The sequence below is a fragment of the Suricata suricatta genome, chromosome 9 (genome assembly GCF_006229205.1).
Source record: "Suricata suricatta isolate VVHF042 chromosome 9, meerkat_22Aug2017_6uvM2_HiC, whole genome shotgun sequence".
NCBI lineage: Eukaryota > Metazoa > Chordata > Mammalia > Carnivora > Herpestidae > Suricata > Suricata suricatta.
In genome coordinates, this window is record NC_043708.1 from 74,305,117 (window position 1) to 74,331,557 (window position 26,441).

The window sequence follows — 26,441 nt, forward strand, 5'->3', positions numbered from 1 at the left end:
GAGTAGAGACAGATGGAGACACAGAATCCAAAGCAGGCTCCAGGCTGTGAGCTGTCAGCACAGAGCCTGATGCAGGGCTTGAACTCATGGACCACAAGATCATGGCCTGAGTTGATGTCAGACTCTTAACCGACTGAGCCACCCAGGTGCTCCAAGTCCTTTATTTTTGAAGATTGTTGGAATTAGTAATAGTATCTGTCTTCCAAGCTTATGGTAAGAATTAAGTGAGAGACTGTAGAAGAGACCTTAGCACAGACCCTGGCACGTAACATGTATTCCGTACATTAGATTATCACCACCACCATTATACCAAGTTGCTAAGTGTTTGTTTGACCTGATGGTGAAATTCTGATCTACTAGTGCAATGACGAACTTAACAACAGAATGGGTTTATTATATAGCTGGGGTAAAAAGAAGTGTGTCCAGGGCTTGTACACTGTCTGTTTCGTGCATTAAGAGACATTAAGTTTTCTATCTACCATTGCAATAGGACAGCAGATGCTGTCTAGAGCTGTGTGCTGGGGCGCTGCAATTAGATGAAGCTACCGAGAACTTACTCTGTCTTCTCAGGCTCCACTCTTCCTTCTGCTTCATGTGCAGCTTTCATCTCTGCTGCCTAGACAAAAACAACAATCAGTTCAGTCTTCCTCAAATTAAAGAGATCACGGGAATGAACCATATGTGGCACTGGCCATTTTCATCTCCTTGGTCATAAGTCCTCATGGCTTTCTCTCTCCAGAATGCCTCTGCTTTTCTTAGGATCATGGGCTGGAAGTGTCCTGTTATATGCCAACCTCCTCTGGAGAAATGCCACCACAGAGATTTCAAACTTAACAACTCAGTTGTCTTGTTATTATACGACTCAGAGAGAAAACCTCTGCCGGGACCCCATGGCGCTGGTCCTACTGCCCCAGTGGTCAGGGAGAGATGGGACACAGATCACACCAGGTCCAATCTAGAAGCTGCTTCCACCAGACAGAATTCCCGTCTTGTCTTCAGTCCTCTTAACCACACACACCCTACCCCCCCTCCACCCCGCCCAATCCCTCTGACTGGGGTCCATTGCACTTAGAATAAAATTTAAGCTCTTCACTGAGGCCTAAGGCCCATGTGATCATGGCCTTTATCTCCATCCTTGTCTTGTACCACTTGACTTGTTACTTCCTACACTCTAGCACCCAGACCTCATTTTCTGGAGCATTCCAAATCCTTCCCTTCACCAGGGCCTTTGCACAAACCACATCCTCTGCCTGAAGTATGACTACCTTGGTCTTTCCTGTGTCTGCCATTCTTCAGACTTGGTTCAGATGACATCTTTTCAGAAGTCTCTTTGGCCATCTTATTCATACCAGGGCCCACATTCACTTTATAACACAGGGTTTTGTTCCTACCTTTCAGCATGTGTCACAAGTAATAATTATTTTATCAATTCATTGTCTTCTTCCACTAGAAGTTAAGCTGTTTTAAAGCAAAAGTGTTGTCTCTCTTATTAACCAATGGACACCCGAATACTAAGAATACAGCTTGGCATGTAATAAGCCATGAATGCATCCCTATTACGTATCAAACTCTGTCTGGGACCTGGGGCTACATCAGGGAGCAAAACAGAGTAAATAAATTAATATTGCACCAAGGCCTATCCTGACCCTCCAAAATTAGGTGAGAGTTTTCTCCTATACATTTTCTTTACCAGGTGTTCCTCCTTCCTAACATTTTTCATGCTTGTACTGACTTCCACAATGTCTTTTTCCCCCCACTAAATTATAGGGATAATGTACTTCTCATTCACCACTGTATTCTCAGAGCCCAAAACAGTGAGAAGCACATATTAACTATTTAATAAATACCAATAAAATGAATGAATAAATGGTGTCTTTGGACCTTGATGTGTTCAGACTTCTCTCCACATTCTTTTTAAGACTAGAATGGTGCTGTGAGTTGGATGCTGCAAGTGGAGGGGGATGCCCAAAACCTTCCATGACCAAAAGGGCTCTGAATTACTGTTATTCCCTTAATCTAGTCAGGTGACTCAAAGTCCAAATTGGATAGTGGGTGCAGCTCAAGAATAAAAATGTTCCAAGCATGATGCTGTGCTAAATCATATGAGACCATCTGGACCTTTTGGGACACTGCAGAAGTATTGTCTCAAAAGAAAGGTCTCTCCTTATGCTCTATAGGTTTTCCCCACTATCTGAAAATTTGCTTTACACTTCATTTTTATGAAAGACCTGCATCAGTACCTGCTGATGCTAAGTGAAAGAAATTTGGAAAGGATTTTTGCATTTATGAAATGCTAAACCTTTCTTTGCTTGATCCATTTCAGCTTTTGAAAGGTTTTTTATAGGAACACTCTACTTTGGGTAGTGAAGGAAACCTATACTGGTTTTCCATGCTTTCAATTCACTGAATCAACTTGTACACCATGAGAACTAACCTTCTAATAAAGGTGTGGAAGCCCATCAGGTTTGAACTCTACAATGTAAACTGAAGACCACTCAGCAGCTAGACCCTGAGACAGCCATGTGAGTCTTGCTTTTCCCAGACATGGAAACTGCAAGATCAGGATACGAAAGAGCTGGAATCTATACAATGTCTTCCTGAGGAATCAGTGTCAGAACTGATAGCGAGTCTATTTCTGGGCATAAAGAAAGAGGACAGAAACAACTCATGCTTACCTGTGCCTTCCTTTTCTTCCGTACAGTACTCTCTAGTGTAGGAGGTTCATCCTTGCCAATAATCTCTGAGAGGTCACCCAAGCCCACTTCAGGCCCATGCTTTGAGCCACCTTCTTTCTTTGAGCGGAATCCAAAGAGATCTGACATAAGATCTGCATCTCCTCTCTCACCCCTGACGAAGTGGACGAGTTCTGGTGTAATACCTGCCTCAGTCACCTCCGCCCGCTCAGCATCCATAGTATCATCATGGATACCAAACTGGGTGGGGTCAGGCATGTCACCCAGGATCTTGGTCACTCTGATGTTCTTTGCCCCTTCCACTAGGCCCCCTCCAAACACCGTGTTCCAGAGGATTTGAAAGATTCCTCCCAATATGGTGAAGAACAACTGGAATAGCCCCACAAACAACATCCAGAAGAAAGAGAAGAACACCTTCACCAGCTCCTTCACGGTCATCTTTTTCACCTTCCTGTACTGCTTCCTGAGGTTCTTCAGGGTTGCCTTCTTCAGAAAGTTTGCAACGTTTCTCTTCACTGAGGCACAGGCCACGGCAAACGCAGAGGCAGACTCAAAAGACGTGTCATCCTCCTCTTCGCCCTCAATTTCTAATGTGTAAGAAGAATCTTCATCTTCCTCCTCCTCCTCTTCTGGCCTGTCAGCGGAGTCAGATTCAGAGATCTGAGATGCTAACTGCATTTCAAAGATGGTATCCTCACAGAAGTTCACAAACAGTTCCATCTTTTCTTGCTCTCCACCTTCGTTGACCACATCAAAGATGAACTGCCGCTTAGATTCCTTCACTTGAGGCTTCTCCCATTGGGTTCGACTGGACTCACTGATCTCAAAATAAACACGCTCAATTTTCTTGGCCCCACCCATGATCTCAATACGTCCTAAGTAGGGTTCGAAGTAATTTAGTACACTTTCTGCTGGGTCCAATAGACACTTAAGGCGAGAATCATTTGGCATGTGTTCGGAGAGATTGGTCAATAACACTGCCACATTAAACCCTATGTCCTTGGCTGGCTCATGAAACCGGTCTACAAAATCAATGTAATTAAACATATCATTCTCATCAGCTTCTGCACACGAAAGGAGAAAGTCAATCTCTGACTGTGTGTACTGTTTTTGCCCTTCCATGGCCTTCTGGAATTCTTTTTTGGAGATAATCCCTTTACCATCTGGGTCATATTCTTTGAAGGTGTCTGAGCTGGTTAGGTCTTTGAGTTTCAAGAACATGTCAAAGAATTTCAAGATCATTTCTACATTGGTAGATGACTCTACCAGTGTGTCAACCATCTGCTTGCCAATAGTTCCATTTACCACATTCCCTGTGAGGCAGGTTCAAAAAGACATACAAATATATAAATAAACCCAAGTCATCATGTAACCGGTCAGGTAGCTACTTTTAGAAGAGTTGTATGCCCAATCAGTTGGCTCTTTTCTGACTGTGATGGTTTAGAAATGGGTAGGACGGAGCAGCAAGCCATAAAGACTACACCACTAGGAGCCAAGGGGGAAAGAAACAAAGGAAAGAAGGAGATGGCCACGCCAGTGCCTTTGATCTGGCCTGGGGCTTGGGAAGTGGTTTCATTATCATATTAATGGGGACACATAGGGATAAGTGGTGCCCCTCTTACCCCTTAGACCTAGGAGGGTGCCCAACTAGATGGCTGGCATACACACTGGCAGCCAGATGTACTGAAAAGCAATGGGGAGAGGGAGAGGATAGGGAAGAGCAAAGCTTAGAGGTTTTCCCCAGTTCATTCTGGCTTTCCTATTGATATAAAATGAGTCGGTTTCAGGCTCTGTCCATCAGACCATGTGCCCCTCACTCATTTTTTTTGTTGTTGTTTCTGAAAATTTGGCTTTCTAACCAATGTCATACATCATCAACGACCTGCCAGACGGACGATCTGTGTGATTAGTATGGTTAGTGCTCAGACCAATTACAGTTGCGTGAATGCCTAGTTATACCAAACAGCCCAACCTTCCAGGAGGGACAGAAGCATCACCACCATGTCCTGAAGGAGATCCAAGAGTTCCTTCAGCAGCTCGATCTGACTGGAATCCTAGAACAGAAACAGGAGATACCCCTGAGCTATCTGATCCCTCGGCAGAGTATAGGGCAGTGAGCAAGAAGAGCCGGCTCTGGAAAGCTTAGGTGAAGGCTGTGTCCACTGTGAATGCGAACATCTTATCATCCACTGTTTGGAGCAATGGGGAGACTCACTGCAGCAGGACTTGCCCCACAGCGCTCTTCTAGTTTCCCTTTTACTAGTACAACAGGGCAGAGATACTACCACTCGTTGTCCAAAACTACAGAACAACCCAATCCACCAAAGAGGCAGTAGGTATCTCTACTAGTTCATGTTGTTCTTTACATTGGAGAGTTATCAGGTGAGCTTTTGGGGAATACTACTGCAGTCCAATTAAGGTGTCGAGGTTATCAACACCAACTGGGTTCTCCTTTCTTTCTGGATCAATTTAGGGTCTCCTGATTCTAGTTGGTGGTGATCTGGCTGCCACTGGTCCCTCAAAATGTTATATAATTGAGGCTATTCCTCTGGATGGTTTTGATACTCGTCTGTTTGGTTTTCACTTCAGCACTGCAGACAGGCATTGCCAATTTAGCTCTCTGTTTTCAACTCCACATCACAAAAGGAAAATAATCCTTGGAAGATAAGAGGTGGGCAATCTCAGGGTGAGATTTAAAAATCCATTCTGGGCCACACTTCTTGTACAGACTGTCGCTCTCATAAATATACAGTTCTTTGTCTAGTCTTTCAATCAGAAGGATTGCCCCCTCTTTGGTGTGGGTCATAGCTATACACAGAATATCACGGAAGTGTGGAATGTTAAGAGCTGGAAAAGACTTCACATCATCTGTTCTAATTCCCAATATTTCATAGATGATGGAACCTAAAACCAGGGAGGGGGAGTGACTTTCTGAAAGTCACCAGTGCGGAGGCAGCAGGGCCAGGCTCCTGTCTCCAGAGCCCCTACACTGCATGGCTCCGGCTGGGCTGACAGAGGAGTGGACCTGTTACTGCCAAATTAGCAGCACTCCCAAGAAGTCTCTCCTCCCATAAGGCCAGAGTCAAAAGGGGAAAAATGAAAGGGTTAAATAGCACATTCCAGAAGAGAGGAGGCAGATGTGACAGCCTTGAAAATTTTAGATACACACATTACTTAAATTAATGCTGTGAATGTTACTCTAATCAGCCTGAAACACATCCTGAAGTTCTCCCTCATGGGTTGCCATGGAGAGAGGTGATCGACAACTACATACACTACATTTATTTGTTCATAATAAATGCTGAGTGATTCTGATTCATCTTGCCAGAGAGATGGGGAGTGAGAAGGAAAGGCAGAGACGGGGAGGGAGGGGGAAGCCAAGGGAAGAGAGAAGGGATATATGAATTACAGAGACATGCAGACATTTGACAGACCCAGACAGGGCTGATAGATTGTCATAAACTGACAAAAACAGTGACGAGGAAGCAGAAAGGATTAGCATCATAAAAAGCAAGTGTTGAGGCAATTTTGAAAAGGACAGGTTGGTGGGACACAAGGAAGGAAGCTGCATCCATGCAAAACCTGTCTGGGACCACCCCCCTGGAGGCATTCCTTCCTGTTTCCCATTGAAGCTCTCAGTTTTAAGAGAGAGAGATCTACTCTGCAAGGCTTTTCCAGCCATTCGATCAAGCAGCCATGTCCACACGGGGCAATACCAAGGGGTGGGGACTGATTCAGCATTTCACACCAATGACACAGCAGGGAAGGGCCACGGTACCTGAGAGAGTTTCATCTGCATGTTAGCAAATACATGGAGGAAGCCGACCACCGCATCCCACAGCCTGCTGTGAGCCAGGCTCTGTTGGTTCCCAATGCAAGGGCCCTACGGAAAGGAGGGCATCCTTATTTCACTTAAACATCATGAGCTGCTCTCAAAATTGCCTAGGAAGCGCAAAGGACACCTGCTTCTATTAGCAGATAGCTCCTTCCAAAAGGCATGTATTTTGTGGGTCGGTATTTTTCCATGGTATTACTTTTTGTCCCCACCACAGGAACCTATAGCTACAAAAAACTGCTAGGAATTTCACAGTGCAGTTGTTTTCAGATAATTTGTTTTAGCTTCCGAATGCATTCTTCAAATAAAATACTACAATGAAGAACATTATTTAAGAATTAACAGCTCTGGTTGGTCCAAGACTGAAAAGCCTGTCTACACCTTGGCCTAAGACTGATTCTGAGGAACTCCAGGCTTCCACAGTTTGAAGAGCAAGCCCTACTGTTTTCAGTCAAAGCTATACACAAAATGCATGATCACATGGCCATCAAGTAAACAAAAAATGTGAATAATAGTCCTAATGTTCAACTACCTTTAGGATTTTTATCTCATTAATGTAAACTTTAGATGGAATATCATCTCTACCTTTTCTGAAAGCCAAACATAGAGGGATGACGTCATTACCAGTTTCCATTTTCCATTAATAACCATTCCTATTTTTATTCTTTGATAGTTTATTGTCAAGTTGGTTTCCATATAACACCTAGTGCTCATCCCAACAAGTGCCTATCACCCCCCTTTCCCTCTCCTCCACCCTCACCAGCCCTCAGTTTGTTCTTAGTATTCAAGAGTCTCTCATGGTTTGCCTCCTATTCTTACATTATTGAATCAACACTTAAAAATAAACCTCTAGAATTCCTGGAATTCTTCTACATGGGAGATTTGTCTATTCTTTCTTATATAATTATTTATTCACATTTGTATGGACTCCACATCTTCATTTTATGCTTTGGGTTATAATCCAATACTACTCTATTCCTTTTGTCACTCAAATTTTTCCAGTTTTGGCCCCTGGGAGCTCTTTCTGTCGGCTCCTGTGTCTCTTGGGCATAGCTCTACCTTTTTTTTTTTTTTTTTTGCATTTCCTTGCACTGTAGGATTCTCCAGGCTCATCTTAACAGATTTCTTGTCCCAGCGCTTGGACCAGCCCTTTCTCTAAGAAGCCCGGTTCCTCTCATTGGAGAATGGTATTAGGAACCAGCTAGTTGTGCTTGTTTCTAGTGCAATGTCATTACTTTAAGGCCCTCTCGGCTGGCAGAGCAGCAGATAGGTCTGTATACAACCCATGTAGAAATGTTGATCTCTGTATTAAGTTGAGCATGAGCTTACCATACTGATGTATCCAACTCTAGTGCATTTCCACTGGGGTCACCTAGCTTCTTCTCCTTGCTTATCTGTAACCTTCCATTCAATAGTGAGAAACTTGGCTCCTGCCATTTAATAATTCCTCACATCCATTATATATGTAGAATGGGTACAGAATTATTAACACGGAAAAACTTTAGCAACTAAAGTGCTTATGTATGGTTCCTTTTGCCTTTAGTCTTACAGTCTGTATTCACTCCTAAGGTGTCTTAGGTCAACACCTTATTCCCCACCCCTTCAGGGAGATCATTTTTTACATTTTTTTTAATACACTTAGATTATTCTGTCATATTCTGCCTTCATTTCTCATCTTTAACTCTTCCTTATAGTTACTGTTTCTATCCTTTAACTCCTCTCCAAATCACTCTTCGATAATTAATTTCCCAAAAGAACACATGCAGCATCTCAAGTTCTGGAAAAGCCTTAGCAGAATGGCCAGGGGAGAGGGACAAGAGATATTGCCTGCCTTCTTTAATCATCTAAGGTTGCTGAAAAATAATCACTGTTCATGTACATTTGGTGTCTGATCTGTAGCAGCCCTTAGATTATTTCTGCAACAAAACCAGTTGTTATAAGAAACTTACGTTAACCAAAAACAAGCTTCTTTTTTTTTTTTTTTCTCTCTTTTGGGTTAAGTGCTCCAAGGGAAATTCTGAAGATTAGGATGGGTTCCGCAGAGAGCAACCAAATGCCCATCAAATCTGTTCAATGCCCTTCACAGGTGTTTCACTTTCTGTGACCATTCATATCAGTCACTTGCTTCTATGTTTCTCTCACCATGTTCTTAAAATCCTTGAGTAAAACAAGGGCTAATCTCTGCCTTAAAGTCTTTCTTTTCAAGTTGTTAGTCTTAGTTCTGTGTTTAGTTTAATAAGCCAGTATGATTGGACTGTGCTGGTTGGCTCATGAGATGGTTTTTAGAATAAATCTTACAGCACATCCCAGAGGACTCTGATACAGCTACTGATAGCATAGTGAGTTATGCCTGAGTACACCCTCTATCCATTTTCACAGTTGTCGTTAGACTGCTGTAGGCGATGATCACAGGCTGTTGTAAACAGAGAAAGAGCACTGCAAGCTCTAACTATTCAACTTGAAATTCACGTCTAGACTTGACTGCCCCTGGTTTATGTGCCACTAAGTTACCTTTCCTGTAGAGCGAATTTCTGAGAAATTAATCTCAAGACTCAGGATAACCCCACTTATCCCTTTATTACTTCGTTCTATGAGTCACTCCTCCACTCCACTCTCCATGCTTACGGAACACCTAGGATGTGCCACTTGTGCTAGAAATGAAAAATTTTAGATTGAACAGGAAGTTTTCTGCCTGCAGGAAGTTTCAGTCCAGAAGGGAAAGGAAAACTTAATAGATAAATGCAGAGTATGACAACACTATGAATAGGTCACAGAGAGGGACCATGAACTAGAGCTTCTCACCGAGGGTACTGCTGTTGGAGCACACTTGTACAACCGGCTCCTATCTGTAGATACCTGTCAAAGCTAGGGCTGGGTGCACAGTCCGTATACACACCCAAATATTCTGTGTGGAGTACAGAACATGGGAGTGTTAAACATGTTCTGTTTTCAGGCATGTAGACTGTATCACATACCTGGATGTATTCTGTAAGAGAATTGAAAATCTGCTTCGTGACTGCCAGAGCTTTGGAAAAATTGTGCTGTCCAGATTCATCAATGATGTCCTTCCCTGAATAATACCAGTAGAAATCACTGATTGATTCCTAAGAACAAACAAGCAGAGTTTAGTATTTCTCAGACTTCAGTCAGTGATGCTAAACCCAAAGTCCAGGAAGAGTACAAGGGAATCCTACATTTCTATGAACTCTTTGTTAAGATAGAAACCCAGGGCTCGGGCTGCCTGGGTGGCTCAGTCGGTTAGGCACCTGACTTCGGCTCAGGTCATGATCTCATGGTTCATGGATGGGCCCCTGCCCCGCGTCAGGTCTGTGCTGATAGCTCTGAGCCTAGAGCTGGTTTCGGATTCTGTGTCTTATTTTCTCTGCCTCTCCCCCGCTCACATTCTGTCTCTCAAAAGTAAACATTTAAAACAATTAAAAAAAAAAAAAAGAGAGACCCAGGACTCTGAGAAAGCACAGAGCCATCTGATCCCTAGCATCTTTTAAGTACATATACCCCTCTAAGAAAGAACAGATAGAAAAGAGGACAGTGTTCAGCAGGACATTGGTGACCGTGATGTAGGACAACTTATTCACAATGAAAAATACACATTAAAGGTAATACTGATTATCACCCAAATAATTGGCACAATGGTGGCAACACAACAGCTGACACTGTTAAGTGCCACGTACTATTCTGACACTGCATTTAACGTTTCCATCCTTACTCCCCTAGGAGATGGGTGCTACCCATTTTGCAGGTAAGAAAGTTAGAACACACAGAGGTTAAATAGATTGCTCCAGGTCACAACTGTAGGTGGCAGAAACAGGGTGAAGAGAGAAAAGAGAATCTTTTTATGTGTATGTAGATTTTCCTGATATTATTTGGATTTTCCTTCCAACAGTTGAACCGAGTGACTTCTTAAGCACAAAGAACTTGCACAGTCATTCCCACCATCGTCTACACTTCTGTTTCCCACTTAAAAAATAATCTGTTTTCATTCACACATTGTGGCTCTAGGACAGTATGGTGAAGTTTTTTTCACTGGAAAAACTGAAGCAAACCAGCATTTTGTAATAGGTTACTTGCTATCTAACCCTATTTCAGTCTTCAAACACACATGTTTAGGTATTTGACTTCCCCTAAGTGGGTGGGCATAAATTAGAATACCTTTCTTATTGGGCCTTGACTGTACTCGGGGCCTTCCCTGACCCACTGTAGCTGTGTTCAGCTTCTGGAGACGTGTGTGATCCATGCTACTGTCCAGGACCCACTCACCTGCAGACGCAGGAGGTAGTCCACAGTACTGATGATGACGTTTACCGTGGTGGTATTGCCCATCTGAGTCCGCAGAAAGTTCTGGAAGTCTGAGAACACCAGAGCTGGGTCAGAGCCTGTTCTCAGGATGCCAAGGGAGCTGGGCAAGTCCCCTCGGCTGAACTCAGAAGAGACATGCTATGTGAAAAGCCTTCCAAGGGCACCCTGTCTGGGTCCTGCAGGTCCTGCAGGAGGGACAGAGTTTTGCTTTGAGCCCTCCCACCCTGGTGATGCCAGAAAGTGGACTTAATGAGCCCTGAGGGACTTGACAGAAAGGGAAGGGTGTTTAGATTCACCATGTGACACGCCTTGAAGGAACTTAGCCTGGGTGGCACTAAATAACATCAACCCTGAAGTTAAAGTTCGGTTTACATAAGGTTTTTGTTTTGTTTTGAGGAATGGATTAGCTGTCGTCCTCCAGCCACCAGCTGGTTGTATTAAATGTGGCCTCCTGAGCTGAATCATAATTTGGCACCTGAATGTTGTTTTCCTTTGACAAATCAATCTGTTCCACTTACCACTGTTATGTCCTTCACAAAGTAACTGCAGGAATCTAAAGAGATCTCGTGTAAACTCATCATTCTGGAGTACTTTTTCACCTTGAAAACAGAATATTGGTGAGCATGCGTTTGGCTTCTCAACACAACACTTTCCGATGCAAAACGCCAGCAAAAATGATACAGGGCCTGTGTCAGAACCGTTTGGAAAGGGAACTTTAACTGCAGGGGGAAAGACCCGAGTTACCTGGAACTGAGGCTGCGGAATGCAATGACGAACAAAGCTGAGGTATTTAGCCCCCGAAGCGTTTGTAAGGAAAACAGCGATTATGGCAGTAATGGTTCACGATCCACACCCATGCTTTACAGATGGAAGACACTTCTTTAATTAAGCATCAAACTGCTGAGTTAAGCTTCACATGCAACCGCCAAGCCTAAAATGTGTCTGCACTGCAGCAACTAAATAAGGTCCCAGAGGACTCACACACACAGTAGACAACTTGGGCCAGAAACTCAAACTTACCACGCTCACGAACAATGACTGGTGATAAGAGAAAAACAGAAGAATGCAAAGTAAGAAAAACCATAAAGACCATGATAAACCGTGTCTAGGTAAGACTGGCTCTATGGACACATCCAGCCTTTATCAAAGACACTGATGGAAATATTTTGCTGAAAGCCTGCCCTTGCAGATTAAGAAGCAACGAGCAAGGGCTCTAACCAGAAGTGGTTAATTAAGATGGGAATCTGGACGAGAAGGGCCTTCACGTTCATTCGTTACTTACGTGTTCCTTCCTCAGTAACCATCCCCAAGCCTTCCGCTTTATTTTGCCTTTCAAATGCATTCAAATCAAGGACGCTTGTAACAGAGAAGAGGAAACAAAGTTCAGGGCTATGCACACGGGGAAAATGGATTTCTAACGTCACTTGTACATATTGACTAAGAATCTTGTCATTGTATTATCATAAATGGCCTAACACATTACTGTGTGGCTGAAAGTCTAACAGTTCCCCCTGGGTTTGTGTCAAACAGTTTTCCAAGGACACCCACAGCTCACAGACAGGCATGGAAAGGGGTCAAGAAAACTTACAATGCCTGCTCTTGTTTGTCCACTTAGAGTCCTTTCTTATGCGTGAAGATTTAGGAAGGTTTCCCAAGTACAGAAGGAATAATCTGTTTCTAAAAGTTCTCAAAAGAAAGTTGACTTTAAATAGCACTGTTTAACATTCACCTCCTATGGTTACCTATCCTGACAATCACAAGGAACTGTGTGTAGTTTTTAGCATTCAGGATGAATACTGATGGAGAGGGTATACATTTCAGATTTCAACGGGTCACACCGCTTTAGAATTCTCTCCTCACTCGGAAGCCAACAGTAGCCGGGATGAAGCTTCAGGGACAATGGTGTCTGTGGTGTGCCTGAGCTTGTCACAAGCTGGCCTTTTTTTTTTTTTTTTTTTTTTTTTTTGGTCCCCACACTTTCTCCAAATTTCTCAGTCATGGCCACCACCAAATCCTACTTACCCAGAAACCATAAACAGCCACAGAGCTTGCTAATGAGGACAATGTATAATCCTATTATATTCAATTGGGGCCCATTCTATTTCTCTAATAGACTCTAAATTCCTGACTCTCAAAGACTTTATAGATCATCATGTAAGGTCTCACAAAAATCTAGCTATTAGAATAGCTTATGGCTGAATCCTTTAAGATTCTGCAAAACTTTGCCTTCCTTTTACCACTGGGCAAAAGGCTACACATTTCAGATTGGATTGGAAAGACATTAGGGAAAAAATCAGCATTCCTTTCCCATTTTGGGGAAAGATCTTCTGCAATTTAGATACATTTTAAAGAGAAAACAGAAAATTCCTACTGCCATATTGTTCACTTCACTCAGATCCTGCTGTAAAAAGGGTCTTCTCGACAACATAAAACCATCCTTCTGTTTTGGTTTTGCTCTCAGGAGAAGACTGCATGGAAACAGGGCATTTGGACATGGGTGCTGCAAAGTGGAAGTTCGGATTCAGGAGACAATCTGGGGAACAGACATTTCTGACCCTTACACCATTCCAAGACACCCATTTCAAATGTTTTAATTTTTCTAATGTTTCAATATTTTATAAATATTTATTATTTTTGTAATCAGAAAAAATCATAAAAATATCCTAAAACTTCTGTGAGGACTCTGTTGGCTTCTAATGGTATGTTACTTGTCCCTCTAAGCCATCATCAGAAATGAGTTTAGTAATAGAAGTATTATGGACTACTAAGAGAACATTTAGAAATTTAATTGAGAATTTCATGGGCAAAATGGAACTGAACTGTCTTGGTTTTTGCCATCTCTGAGTCCACGTGTACTATTTTACCCTGAGTGAGTCAGATCTAACACTATTACATTTTCTTTTCCTGAGAGAGGTAATAAAGAAATTGGTTGTTGGTGGGGGAAAAAATGGAGCTCAGGATAAGGGATTGTATTGCAGCTCAAATATGCTCCCTATAGCCCCAGGGTACAATATTTACTCCATCGTAGAAGATTAGCAAAATTATGAAGTCCACCAAAAGAATGTCCATCCTGTAAATTTTTAAGTGGAAAGCCTAATGCTCTTTTTAAGAATATTAATTGGAGGAAAATGAGCTAGATAATTCTAATTTTGCTTTCTTTCATTTAAAAAATATTTTAATGTTTACTTATTTTTGAGAGAGAGTGAAAGTGAGAGCATGAATGGGGGAGGGGTAGAGAGAGAGGGAGACAATCCGAAGCAGGCTCCAGGCTCCTTGCTGGCAGCACAGAGTCTGATGCAGGGCTCAAACCTATAAACTATGAGATCATGATGACCTCTGCTGAAATCGGAAAGTGGAAAGTTTAATCGACTGAGCCACCCAGGCACCCCTCTTTTTTTTTTTTTTAAAGTTACCTATTTATTCTGAGAGCATGAGTCAGGGAGGGGCAGAAAGAGAGGGGGAGAAAGAGAGAGAAAAAGAGAAAAGAGAAAAAGAGAGAGAGAGAGAGAGAGAGAGAGAAAATTCCAAGCAGGCTCTACACCATCAGAGCCTGATGTGGGGCTTGGCCTCACAAACTGTAAATTCATGACCTCAACCTAAGCAAAGACTTGGATGCTTAATCAACTGAGTCACCCAGGTGTCCTAACTTTGATTTATCTCAGAACGTGTTGCACACTATTCAAAATGCATATGAATCTTAGAGGGTAAGCTGACATTTTTCTTGGAAAGATTGCTCGCTTGTTGCTGAAGTGAGCAAGTAGGTGAACTTATGACCTTTGGCTACATATTGTTCATTTGTCAGGGGGTCAGCCCGTGAGGTGAGTGAGGTTTACACACATGGCAATAAAAGTGGAAAGTTTAATGCTTGGCATTCTGCTACGGCAGAATATTCCCGTGTTAGGACGTACCTCTGCTGAAATGGATCTGTCAAAATACATACTCACCAAATTACTTATTCAGGCTCAAAGAATTGTTGAGGATGAAGATTAACAAAGTACTTAATGGGTCTAATGAAAACACAGCCTTAGGGTCTGAGGGATGTATTCCTCCTCTTTGTCATTCTTTTCTGTTTTGACTTTTATGAGCGTTTATGTTTAGGTGAAACACTTGGCTCTGAGAAAAGCAACATACCCAAAAAACGAGGTAGAGGTGATTAAAAAACCAGACAAGGGGTGTGTGTGTGTGTGTGTGTGTGTGTGTGTGTGTCTAATGGAGATTACATTTCCCTTCTGTACACTATCCGAATGTAATCCTAAAGACTGGAGGACCAACACCCATCCTTTTAGCTTTCTAAGGTAGGCAGGTCTTTCCTCAACAATTCCATGATAAGCTACTCTATCCTGTGGTCCCCCTCACCCCATTCTTCTTTCTTCTGAACAGAAAAAAAATGCTAGAGGTGGTTTTCCCATATTTACCTGCAAGACTGCATGAGACCAGAGAGGCTTTGAAAGAATCCAGCATCCTTTTTCTCCTTTAGGTAATCCAGCATTTTCTGCAAGGGAGGCACATTTTAAAAGTAAAAGCAATGTAAATGATGACAAATACTGACCCTCCCAACTGTCATGGAGAAATACCGAGCCCCAGTCACACAGAGTCACAGCCAAGGTGCGGGTTTGAAACCCTGGGTAAGAATCAGAGCCACACAAACCTCTCTACATGCCTGAGCCCCAACCTCTTCTTGTGGAACCAGAACCTCTTTGGGTGGGCTTTTTGTTTTACAAAGGTCCACTGGCATTTCTGCTAGGGCAGTATAGGAGACCATGGGCATTCAGAGATGTGCAGTTTAAAGTCTCTCCCATTTGGGAACAAACACTAGGGCTGTGATCTAGTTAAATGTTGCTGAAATACAATATGAAAAACTCATGTGCTCAGTTTGGTGCCCTGGAGCAAGGAGCTTAGCTCGTAATAAACCCTGTTGACAGCTCAGTGTCTTTCACAATTAGACTTTGTCTCTTCTGTTCTCTGTTACTGGGAATGCAGTAACTTTGTCTGACATCATAAAAAAAAAAAAAAAAAAAAAAAAAGGACCTGTAAGAAAATCTACTGATGGGGTGGTGACGGAAGAGAAGAAAAAGTGAAGGGTGTCTTAGAAAATGGTGGTTCTTTCATGAAAAATTGGTTTGGGATGAACAAAAGGCTGGGACAAATTATATGCAATAACAGTAGTTATGAATCTGGAGGTTCTTACAGGCTACATCTCCCTGTGGTATCTCCCTCACACATGCCAAGAGTCTTTGGAATGTCATGTTTCTGGGCACACAGTGCTTTCAAGTTAGAGCCTGGAGGCCCCTGGAGACACCAGAATCCTATCTCCTGCAATCAGTTTCAATTCAGATTATTGGATGAGTTCCATGTACCAGGAGCTCCACACTAGGCTTCTGCATGTTGTCTCATTTAACGCGTGGTGGTGGGAGTTCAGAGCTGCACCATTTGCTGCCTGACCCTCATCCCAGAGCAGAAGCTGACCTTAGCGCACAGTCAGCAACCACAATACTGTTACTGAATGAATGAACAGATGGATGAACGGACAAACAGGTGTGTGAGGTTATGAACTCCACTTAAGTGACTGGGCTCCTTGCTCATGGTAAGACAGCTAATATGTAAAATGCTCAGAATAAATACCTAAGGCTTAGAGAACTTCTTTGGAGCCTGTTTGTGCAAAAAAAACCTCACATCATCTAACGATGAGAAAACTAAATGTTTTTCTCTTTGAACCCTGGGTAAACCCTCTTCATCAAGCATCCACTTACCCTCAGCCTCCTAGCCCTGGTTTTGTCTGTGTTCCCAGCTACTCTGATATAATTGGCCACGAAGGACCAAACACCAGCGAAGGCGATTCGGGGGGGTTCCCGCTGTAGCAGAGTCAACACCTCTTCCCCGAAGTGTGACAGCCGTCAAGTGGGAATGCCCCGGGAAGTGTGCACTACCGACTCCGAGCCCCCCAGTACCTGTTGCACGCCAGCGTTGCCCCCATTCAGAATGGCGATCCCCAGCTTCAGAGTCTCAACCACCATGGGGCTCATCTCACCTGCCATGGTGAAGATTCGATTGAATTACCAAGGAAACAGAGGGTAAATCACATCTAAAGAGTCTTCGGGACTCTTTAATTATGACTTCATGTCACAGCGTGCTAACTCTGTGGTAGCGCCGGGGGCCCATCCACAAATCACAGAATCACCTTTGCTGGCACTTATCATCTGGAGGACCATCTCTGCGGCTCCACGCTCGTGCAGCCGAGCTTGTTGATAGAGGGTTTTCTGCTTTTCCATTTCTTTCTCCTGGAAAATAAAACAAAAAACAAAGCAAAGAAAGTTTTTTTTTTTTTTTTTTTAATCCTCGGTCAATCTGCCACAGTAAGGTACATTGAGAGAGAGAACCTTTACTTGCTTAAGGAAGGCAATGCACATAATTTCAGACAGAGGGGACCTCTGAGGTGGATTTCCAGATACTATGCAGCTTTCCAGAACTGCCCATCCACAATTCACTCCTATTGTGATGATGAATTTTCCACTTTCTGCACTGGTAGGAAACAGCGCGTTCCCCTGTCATACTATAATTATAGGAAGTGACCCCAGGTGAAAATGTGTTTGTTTTCAATGTCCCAACGTACAGGGAAACCTGCTGAGGGCTCGAGTGAAGCAAATCTGCCTGAATGTAGAAAACACCCACTTACCTAGAATGCTCAGACCACCATTAACAGAGACTTCACCAAATAGGGACTACTAGACTGTCAAGGCCTTCCAGAATTGTAATTATAGTTACTTTTACTGTTGTATACTTTGTCCATAAAAAAGAGTACCAGTAAACTAATACAGTTTTATCTTGGGAGACTCTTGTGTCCTGCACTGCCTCAAAATCAAAATTGCTAATAATTACATTTATAGAATAGTAGTGCAAAAATCACTCCAGTGTCTCCATTGGTTTGAGTTTTCATGTTTGGATGTTTGAATTTGTCCTTCTCTGGCCCCTGTTGCTACCATATTTGAGTAGGAGTACAAAATTTCCCTGAAGTCCAAACCCCGTGAGGGGGATTTGCAGACTGACTGGCCGCCTGCTAATTTTCCTTAGGCTGGAAGACAGACAACAGAACCTTGGCTAATGGGTGTGCTTCACGCATGGAGATCTCTGTACTTGTCACCTGATATACGTGGTGAGCAAGCCACACAGTTAATGTCAACACCCACCTCTGAAGACCTGATTGTTGGTTTTGGCTTTGGAGGGTGGCCCTGTCTTTATTCGTAGTTGAAACTTACTTCAAATGTCTTTTCCTTGTCTTCCTCCTCTTCTTCATCCTCTCCACTCTGACAACTCTGGATTCCGTGGAGCCGAGAAAGGAGGAGACAAATTAAAGCTTAGCCTCATAAGCAAGACTGTTCTACTGTGCAAGGGCAGGGGATAGGATGTAATTCACACGCACCTCAGGACCTCAGCACTTCGTAAGCCCAGGACATTTTGACCACTGCAGGGAAACGTTCTACTCAAAATGTCACCTTTGCAGCTACCAAAGGCTCAGAAATGAGAAATGGGAACACCAGGCTCACACAGCCAGCAGGGAACCTATCTGGTTTAACCATTGACCTGAACTCTTCCACCATGTAAAGTTCTGGTGTAAAGGGAGGCCAAGAGTGCAGGGAGCTGTCCCTTTCTAAACAAGAACCCGGGGCTTGGCAAGAAGACTGGAGACACCTAGGATGTGAATCTCCAAGTGCTCCTTCCCATCATGACCCTGTGATGCAGCAGCTACAGGAACAGGGGCTCCTGTACCTCAACTTATCCCTCTTTCTGCCTGAAGTGAAGGTTTCCCATTTGAGAAGGAGCAGTTCCCTGACCACTAGGCATCCCAGAGGCCACTGTCACTCCAGTGACATAGGAACAAAGTCACAATGCCTCTGCCAGAGCATAGGCTCTCCTTCCAGTTTCTAAAGCCTGCTTCCAAATGCGTTAAACTTCCTTCACTACTACAGATATGTTGGAACTTTGGGACGTGTTCTGAACATTGACTGAAAATGCAAAGATAGTCTATACACCTAGACTCCAACTGGATGACTCGGAACTGCCATGTGAACAGAGTCCTGGTACCCACTGTTTCCACAAAGCTTCCAAGTTTCCTTCCTTAGGGGGATGGCGGTATGGTTTGCTAACGTCACCCCCATGGCACATCAATTGTGCAGTGCCTGGAGTCCATGTCATGACTAAGTCCCATGGCCTGCTGTTCAAGATGACAGTTTTCATATGTCTGAAGAGGCAAATGGGAAGAGAGAAGGACCAAGATGATGAGAGCAGAAAAGTCGGCTGTACCTTGGCCATCATGCTGGAATAGGAGGTGTACAAGGGGTCATCTTCCAATTTGCTGGAAAGAATGGAGGACATGTTTAGCAGGCTCTTTTTTGGACCTAGCAGAAAAGACTAAGAGCCACAGAGATCTTAAATTATATGTACTAGTGAGGGAATTAAAAAACCCCTCCCACGCCCCCAGATTCTTAGAAAGCACTCTGAAAATCTGAATCAGCAATGGCTGATGGTAGAACTCAGGGATGAAGGTTACAGTTTCAGGCTTATCTTCAGCCTCAGTGTCTCGCATTATGATGGGAAGGCTGTGGCTTATGTGGTTTCCCTGGATGTTTCCTGATGGCCAGCAACAGGGCAGCCAGGAGGAACTGTTCAAATCTGGCACCCTTTTCCAGGCAGCGTCATCTGTGGGTTGAAGGTGGGGAGCTGGTACAGCCGCTCCTGGTGCTTGCGAGAAGCAGGGAGCTCTGGCGGTGCTGACCTCCTCTCCGTGAGAGCATTGCGGCTAAAATGGAGAACGATCTGATGCAGTGGGTCTGGGCGCTTCTCCGTCTCCTCCTCCTCCTCTTCTTCCACCTTGGGGCATTTCTACACAAACCAATGCAGACAGGTTTTAGGCATAACTTCAGCACACACCACACAACCACATGCGAACAAAGAGAAGATAAAGCGCAAGGCACACAGTGCGTCAGATCAAAGCACAGAGAGAAACCACTATGTTGAATGTTTATTACCAGACAAAAAGCCCTTAAGGATGCAAGGTTTGGGATGTAAATATATATTTTTTTCAGCCAGTCAAAGAAACATTGCAATTTTTGATTCCAACAAAATGAAAGGAAAAGCAGAAGCCTGACCACAGGGGAGGAGCTACAGACTCCAGTGAGCAGAAGTCTCATGCAAGCTCTGGGCACCCGAGTTCAGGAGGGAGGCCCTGGACAGCTCCCCGAGAGGCTGGATCTCAGTCAACAATTGAAAGTTCTCTTGGAGAGGTGGGCTGGAAATAGGGGTGGGACAAGAGTTATAAAACACGGGGGCCATTTGGGGTCTGCTAACTACCCATTTCTCTCCTAACTTCACTGCTGACTCTACAATCTTATTCTTCCTGAGTGATGTCATCCTAGAGCTCCAAGCCTGACAATTTCTCCTCTTTAAGTCTTTTCTCAATAACCTCTTACAGAAAAGGAAATAGCGGCTGAGATGAGGCAGAAGGGAGTCTCTAGCCGTGGCAGAGCCCACAGAGTATACCATATACAGTAAATTGTGAGAGCTACACAGGCTTGGTGAATGGTTCTGAAGGGCGGGGCCAAAATGATGCTCACTGTCAAGTTCACACTAATCAAGAAACTGGGAAAACCTAAGAACCATCATTCTCAGTGATGGGAGTAGAAGAAAAGAATGAAGGGTGTAAAGAGAAATGGGAGAGAAAGGATTAAAAACAAAAAAGAGAGGAGAAGGAAATCAAAGGGAGACAGAAAAAGAAATGGAAAGAAAGACTGGATATGAGAAACACAGAACAAGGAGAGGAGGATTTCTTTTCTGTCTGAACCAGGATGAGGCTCTCTGGTGTTCTGCAGGAAGCTCCCCCCCACCCCCACCTTGCATGTCATTTTAAGTCATTTTAGAGCATGAAGTCTGTTAGAGATGGGGTATGACACATTTTCTCAAGGGCCAGATACAGGAATTCGTGAAGTTCAGGAAGGGGATTTAGATGTACCTCTCCTAAAGCAGAGCTAATGGCCAGAAATGGAGAGCCTTGGCTAGGGTGGGTGGCCTCCTGCAACCAATGGTGCTCAAAACTTAACTTAGCGTGAACTTTTCATTGCATGGCTGTGCATCCCAAGAAGTATTAGTTGTTAATAATGATGATGAGGATGATAACAGTACTAGCACCTCCAAGTGAAATTCATCCTCTGGCTCCTATGACCATTAGCAGGGCCTCCTCTGATAATTTATAGTTAGTTCCTTCTAAATGAATACATCCGATTCTTTGAGCATGTTTAACTGTTATAACACACACACATGAATACAAAAGTCAAATTCATTCACACCCATCTGCTTCCAGCTGAGTCAGTACTTACAGCCAAATCCTGTACTAGTTTCTCTTCAAAGGAATACTCCTCTGTTTCTATCCAAAATCTCTGATAGCCATGGAGGAAGAGGTTAATGGAGCGGTGCCTGAGCGGAAGGGGTGAGAGTGAGGTCAAGAGGGATCCATGGGACACCTTGTTTTAGTTTAGGTGGTTAACGGTTAGTAAGCAGGACAGACTTTTGTACAATTCCTGTCTTCTGATTGGTCAGGGCAGCCGGCAGCATACCAGAGGCATCTATTTCAAAGAAACCAGAACCCTCTACCATGCCAGTTCCTGAAAGTCTGGAACACCTTCTAAATGAACTAATAATGGTTAGTGGGGGAGCTGGTGGTAACTTTAATCCTACTCTGGTCATATCTTTATCACATTTCTCTAATGAGAAATAATTCATTGGGCCAAAAAACAATCCTGAAGTATTTGCTTAACATGGCAACGCGGTTATCTCTTTTGGCCAATAACCTGTCCCGGTAATCCCATGTAAGTCATGCTGGCGGCAAGTGGTGGACCTCAGATATACTGAAAGCAGCAAAGTGTGGGTCCTTTACTGGGTCTCCAAGGAATGACACTTCCAGGGAGGCAAGACTTGGATGTGCTGTGCTTATAGCATAGCTTCTGTGTGCCTCATGGATTCCAGTGGTGGCCCTGGGACACTGAGTGACTAACCGTCAAGAGCCACCCCCTCTCTAAGCCAGGGCTGACTTCCGGGAATACAGCACCGAATAGCAGTTAACTGATTACCAGATGTGAGGGTAGTGGTGAGGAGGGAAGGAGTAAGAAGTAAGATGCAGGTCAACATCGAGACATCTCCACTTGGGCATGGTGTCTAGTGGAACACAACCCTTGCCGTCTTTCTTCAAATTCTGACCAATCAGAGTTCTTTTTAAAAATTGTACAAATTTGTGTTTTCATGGTAATGTTAAATCATGGCCAAGAAAGGAGGAGTGTGCAGAAAATGAGCAGGGCTCTCTACAGGTTACATTACCATTAAAATGGGTATAAGCCTGTCATACTGAGTTTTTTCATTAACCTTTTCCAGCCAAACCCGTTGAAAGGTGATCAGGAAGAAATTGTTAATTTTGTGTCTGGAGAAAAGCACACAGGTTGTCTTTTAAAAAGTAACATCAGAGAAACAGTTTTCACATAATAAAATAAATCCCGTTAGCCCTTCCATTTGAGAGACGCCATGCAGTTTTGATCATGGCAAGACGGAGAAAGAAGTGGTCTCCACCATCAGCGTCTTAGTTTTTATTACTGTTGTTATAAAATCTACCTACAATCCTCCATGCTAGGGAGAAATCCAGGGCAAACTCTCTAAAAATCTGGGTTAGGGATGGGCCTGGCAACATTTCGTCAAAGACACAGTGAATTCCTGGACTAACTGTTGCCCATACAGGGGTAGAGTTGCTGAAGGAGCAACCAAAACTTAAGAGAATGGTACTAACATTTTCAGTGAATTTAGGAAAAAAAATGTATGTGTTGTGAGATGTAATTTCTTCCAAGCTGGCCCTGGGGACATGTGCTGAGAGCAGAGCCCTTCTGGAGGCCCAATTACCACATTAGGCACGGGCCTCTACCAGACAGGAAAGCCAATGCCTTTGGATATTTCACCACTTGTAGGAATTGCACAAAAATCCTGTGCATTTCTGCTTTCTCTACTGGGTTATGAATTTCACTTTTGTGCCAGAACTTTAGTGGCCTTCATAACCCACTATTTGACTTGAGCGTTTGGTTTCTGACTCATGAATTCTAATTGATTCTGTGGCACCTCATCCTCTTTCCAAGACACTAGTCTGTTTTCTCAAGAGGCCTCTAGGAGCAGGTGTGTGTCTCAGAAGTCATGATTCTTCGCTATCTTCAAAGACCCGGATGGGAGAGCTCAGCAGGCCAAGTAGCTCAAGAGAGGGTCACAGGACAAATGACAGTCAAGAAACACAATCTGGTGAAAGCAAGTGTCAAGTATAGGATAGTCTTTTAGCTCATAGCCCAAGGGAACATTTATTTACATGGGACTCAGAAAATGCTTTTCCAAGCCACTTTATTTTTCCTGACCAGGTGAGGATGGTTCATATTGATTTGAAAACTGATGAAGCAGAGGCAGATCTTCAATCGTCATCTTTGTTTACTGATCACAGGCCTGACCTTGTTGACTCTGCACTCAGTCGGAGGATGGGAGTATTGCCACATCACCGATGACAATGAGTCAAGTGTTAGTGGTCAATGTCTGCCCAATCTGCACTGATACTCTACCCTACACTGATAGAGCATATTTCAGAAAAGCCTTCACATATTTTTGACTGCAGAGCATAGACTAACCACACAGATAAGGCAACATGTCCATAATTGGCCCCTTAGGATGTCTTTAGCCAGGGCCCTTTCTTCATCTTGAAGGTAAATACACTGCTCAAGGATTCTCAAGTTACATTTCTGTAGTTGATGAGGAAACCAAGTAAGTTTGGGGCCAACCAAGTACCTTGGCATAGAAATATTGTTTGATCTGTTGATGGAATTCTGGGTAAAGCATTTTAGATACAGTTCTTTTTCCAGGATCCCTTTATATCCTCACAAAGAATCCCACCTCAGTAAAACTAAGAGCTTCCATATGCTAACTGGGCTGACTTTAAGGTGAAAAACGGTGAGTGAAGGCAGGCATGGGGCACGAAGGAGCCCCATCTGTTTTCAGTTCTTCTGCTTACCTTGACTGCCTTAGTAGGTCATTATGCTACACGCAGACTGTAACGGCATCATCAATGGAAAACTCCATCGGAAACCTTGGATCTTAAGTGTCCGTGCCAGAAGAGAGCACAGCCATGGGAAGAAACCTTAATTCCCATCACCGGCTCCCTCCGCAGAAGATAATGACAGAGTACTTACCTGGGCAGGTTGTACAGAGGGGCCATCCGGAAACAGGCCACCACCGCCCGTTTCCTCTGCTTTGATAACAGTTTGTGCCATACTGCCTTCTTGGACCGCAAAGGCTGTTCCACCTGAGGAGACATCACACAGGTAGGCATGCACTAGGCTAACTGAGTGGCAGGAGGCAGTCACCACAGGTAAGACTTCTCAACCCCATAAGAAGTTTGATTTCTCAACCGTAGTCAGCAAAAGGGACCCAGCAACAAATCATTCAATTTTTTAAATTGTTTGTTTATTTGTGAAAGAGAGAGCCTGAGAGAGAGCGGGGGAAGGGAAGAGAGAGAAGGTGACACAGAATCCGTAGCAGACTCCAGGCTCTGAGCTGTCAGCACAGAGCCCGACATGGAGCTCAAACTCAGGAACTGTGACCTGAGCCAAAGTTGTACGTTTAACCGACTGAGACACCCAGGCGTCCCTCAGCAGGAAATGATTCAGTTTGCGGAGGTCTTGGGTTTTCTGCCTTCTTCCATCTGCTTTTTTTCTTTTTAATTTTTTAATGTTTTATGTATTTTTGAGAGAGAGAGAGAGAGAGAGAGAGAGAGAGACAGCGTGAGCAGGGGAGGGTCAGAGAGAGGGAGACACAGAATCTGAAGACAGGCTCCAGGCTCTGAGCTGTCAGCACAGAGCCTGAGGTGGGGTTCAAACCCATGAGCCGTGAGATCATGACCTGAGCCACAGTCGCGACTCAGGTGCCCGATCCCATCTGCTTTGGTATGTTTATTGCCTAACAGAAGCTTTCCAAATGGGAAGGGGGACTTGAAGGGGTCATTTGATCTGAAGGCAAAAATTTGTAAAAAGCAAAACAAAACCCCAAAAAACCCAACCCAACCCAACCCCTCGGAGGGAAAAGCACTGAGGAGTCTGCTACCACCAGGCACCAAGATGGCATGTGGGGGTGAGCTGACATGATCCTTGTCGCTGGGTTTGAGTCTTAAGAGAACATGCTTAACTAAGAGCTGAGTGTGGAGGACAGCTTTCCGTTCCCCGGAGCAGTCTCTCTTCCTCAGTCCTCAGCGCAGATGTGCCTTACCTGCTCCAGGTGGAAGACAGCTGCGGAAATCCTCTGTACGCGCTCTACGATCTTTTCTGGATTGGAAGGTTCTTCATTTTTCAAGACATCTTTGTAGAGGTTCAGCTGCCACTTTACTGCTGGGTCACCCGACTGCAAATTGAAGCCACATGAGATGAGCAGTACCTCTTGCACTGAAAAGGTCTTCACCCCTCTCATGGTTCCAGCATAACTGAGACTATTATTGCTTCTTTCTCATTTTCCCTACCATCTTCATTGGGACATTGTAGATGCTGTAGAGAAACTTCGTATTCTCGCCTGTATCTCCTAACTCTTGTCCTATTTCCATCCCTTTCTCTCTGTACTGCATTCCAATTTCCTGAAATCAATCTTCCATTTCATGTATTTTCTTTTCAGCTGTGCCTAGGCTGTTTTTTGACCTATAAATTGGATTTTTAACTTTTATAAATACTTTTAATTTTTATAATCACTATGGGGCTTGTTTTCAATCCCATATCCACTCTCCTTAAAAGAAAAAAAGAAAAGTCCAAGTGTTGTTTTATGGACACCATAGCTATCTTTAGCTCTTTAAATATTTCAACCATACTTATTTTTAAATTTCTTTCTGCAGTCCCTTAAGCTTGAATTCTTACTTGGTGGCATCTTCTGATTCTCTAACGGTGGTAAAATTTTTTTCGTGTTTTTTGTTTGTTTAAACAGGACCTTGTCTTTGGTGGAGTTTTATTTATTGGCATGTCAGCCGTACTCTAAGGGGTGGAGAGCCTCCAAGTGGTTTTATGGTTGTCTCTCCAGGAGATTTATAGGTAAGGTTTAAGGATGATTTTATGTAAGTTTTTTGTTCTGCATCTGTGCACAGCATGGGTAATTAGGTCTCATACTCTTCATTTAAGGTTATTAAAAACCCCAGCCTCTAAGATACATTTCTGGTATGGAAAGCTCTATTAGTTTTCCCAACTGCATCAACTTCTCCTCATTTCTGTGATTTAGAGTGTCTTCTTTATCCTGGCACTTGGGATTTCTTTTTACTATCTTTTTCTGAAGTGTATTTTCCTTACTATCCCCGTATGTTTGGGGTGGAAAGAAGTGGCTACTTGTGTCAGCCTAATCCCCTATTTGAGGAAAGAGCTGTTTGGATTCACAGGCCTAGAAAATAAATCTCAAATAGCCTTTAAAATCAAAGGTTTTGTTGTTGTTGTTTTTGGTTTATGCCAATCAGGTGCAGTTACTTTGTTTCCAAATCTCCAGATCAGGCTGTGCTAAAACTCTACCTCCCG

At 43.6% G+C, this 26,441-nt stretch overlaps 1 protein-coding gene across 1 annotated transcript in view; it reads right to left on the minus strand.

The window, feature by feature from the left end:
* Window positions 1-26,441, minus strand: part of RYR3 (ryanodine receptor 3) — a 349,369-nt gene that overhangs the window by 24,269 nt on the left and 298,659 nt on the right. The window contains exons 73-90 of the mRNA XM_029952228.1: window positions 25,168-25,299; window positions 24,096-24,208; window positions 21,213-21,309; window positions 19,616-19,722; window positions 19,144-19,195; window positions 18,099-18,155; window positions 17,024-17,123; window positions 16,794-16,873; window positions 15,261-15,337; window positions 12,128-12,201; window positions 11,866-11,883; window positions 11,364-11,444; window positions 10,807-10,895; window positions 9,504-9,632; window positions 6,472-6,576; window positions 4,666-4,747; window positions 2,676-4,006; window positions 558-616 (exon numbers count right to left, since the gene is read on the minus strand). Of these exons, the coding sequence (XP_029808088.1) occupies window positions 558-616; window positions 2,676-4,006; window positions 4,666-4,747; window positions 6,472-6,576; window positions 9,504-9,632; window positions 10,807-10,895; window positions 11,364-11,444; window positions 11,866-11,883; window positions 12,128-12,201; window positions 15,261-15,337; window positions 16,794-16,873; window positions 17,024-17,123; window positions 18,099-18,155; window positions 19,144-19,195; window positions 19,616-19,722; window positions 21,213-21,309; window positions 24,096-24,208; window positions 25,168-25,299 (2,783 nt within the window). The remainder of the gene's footprint in view (window positions 1-557; window positions 617-2,675; window positions 4,007-4,665; window positions 4,748-6,471; window positions 6,577-9,503; window positions 9,633-10,806; window positions 10,896-11,363; window positions 11,445-11,865; window positions 11,884-12,127; window positions 12,202-15,260; window positions 15,338-16,793; window positions 16,874-17,023; window positions 17,124-18,098; window positions 18,156-19,143; window positions 19,196-19,615; window positions 19,723-21,212; window positions 21,310-24,095; window positions 24,209-25,167; window positions 25,300-26,441) is intronic.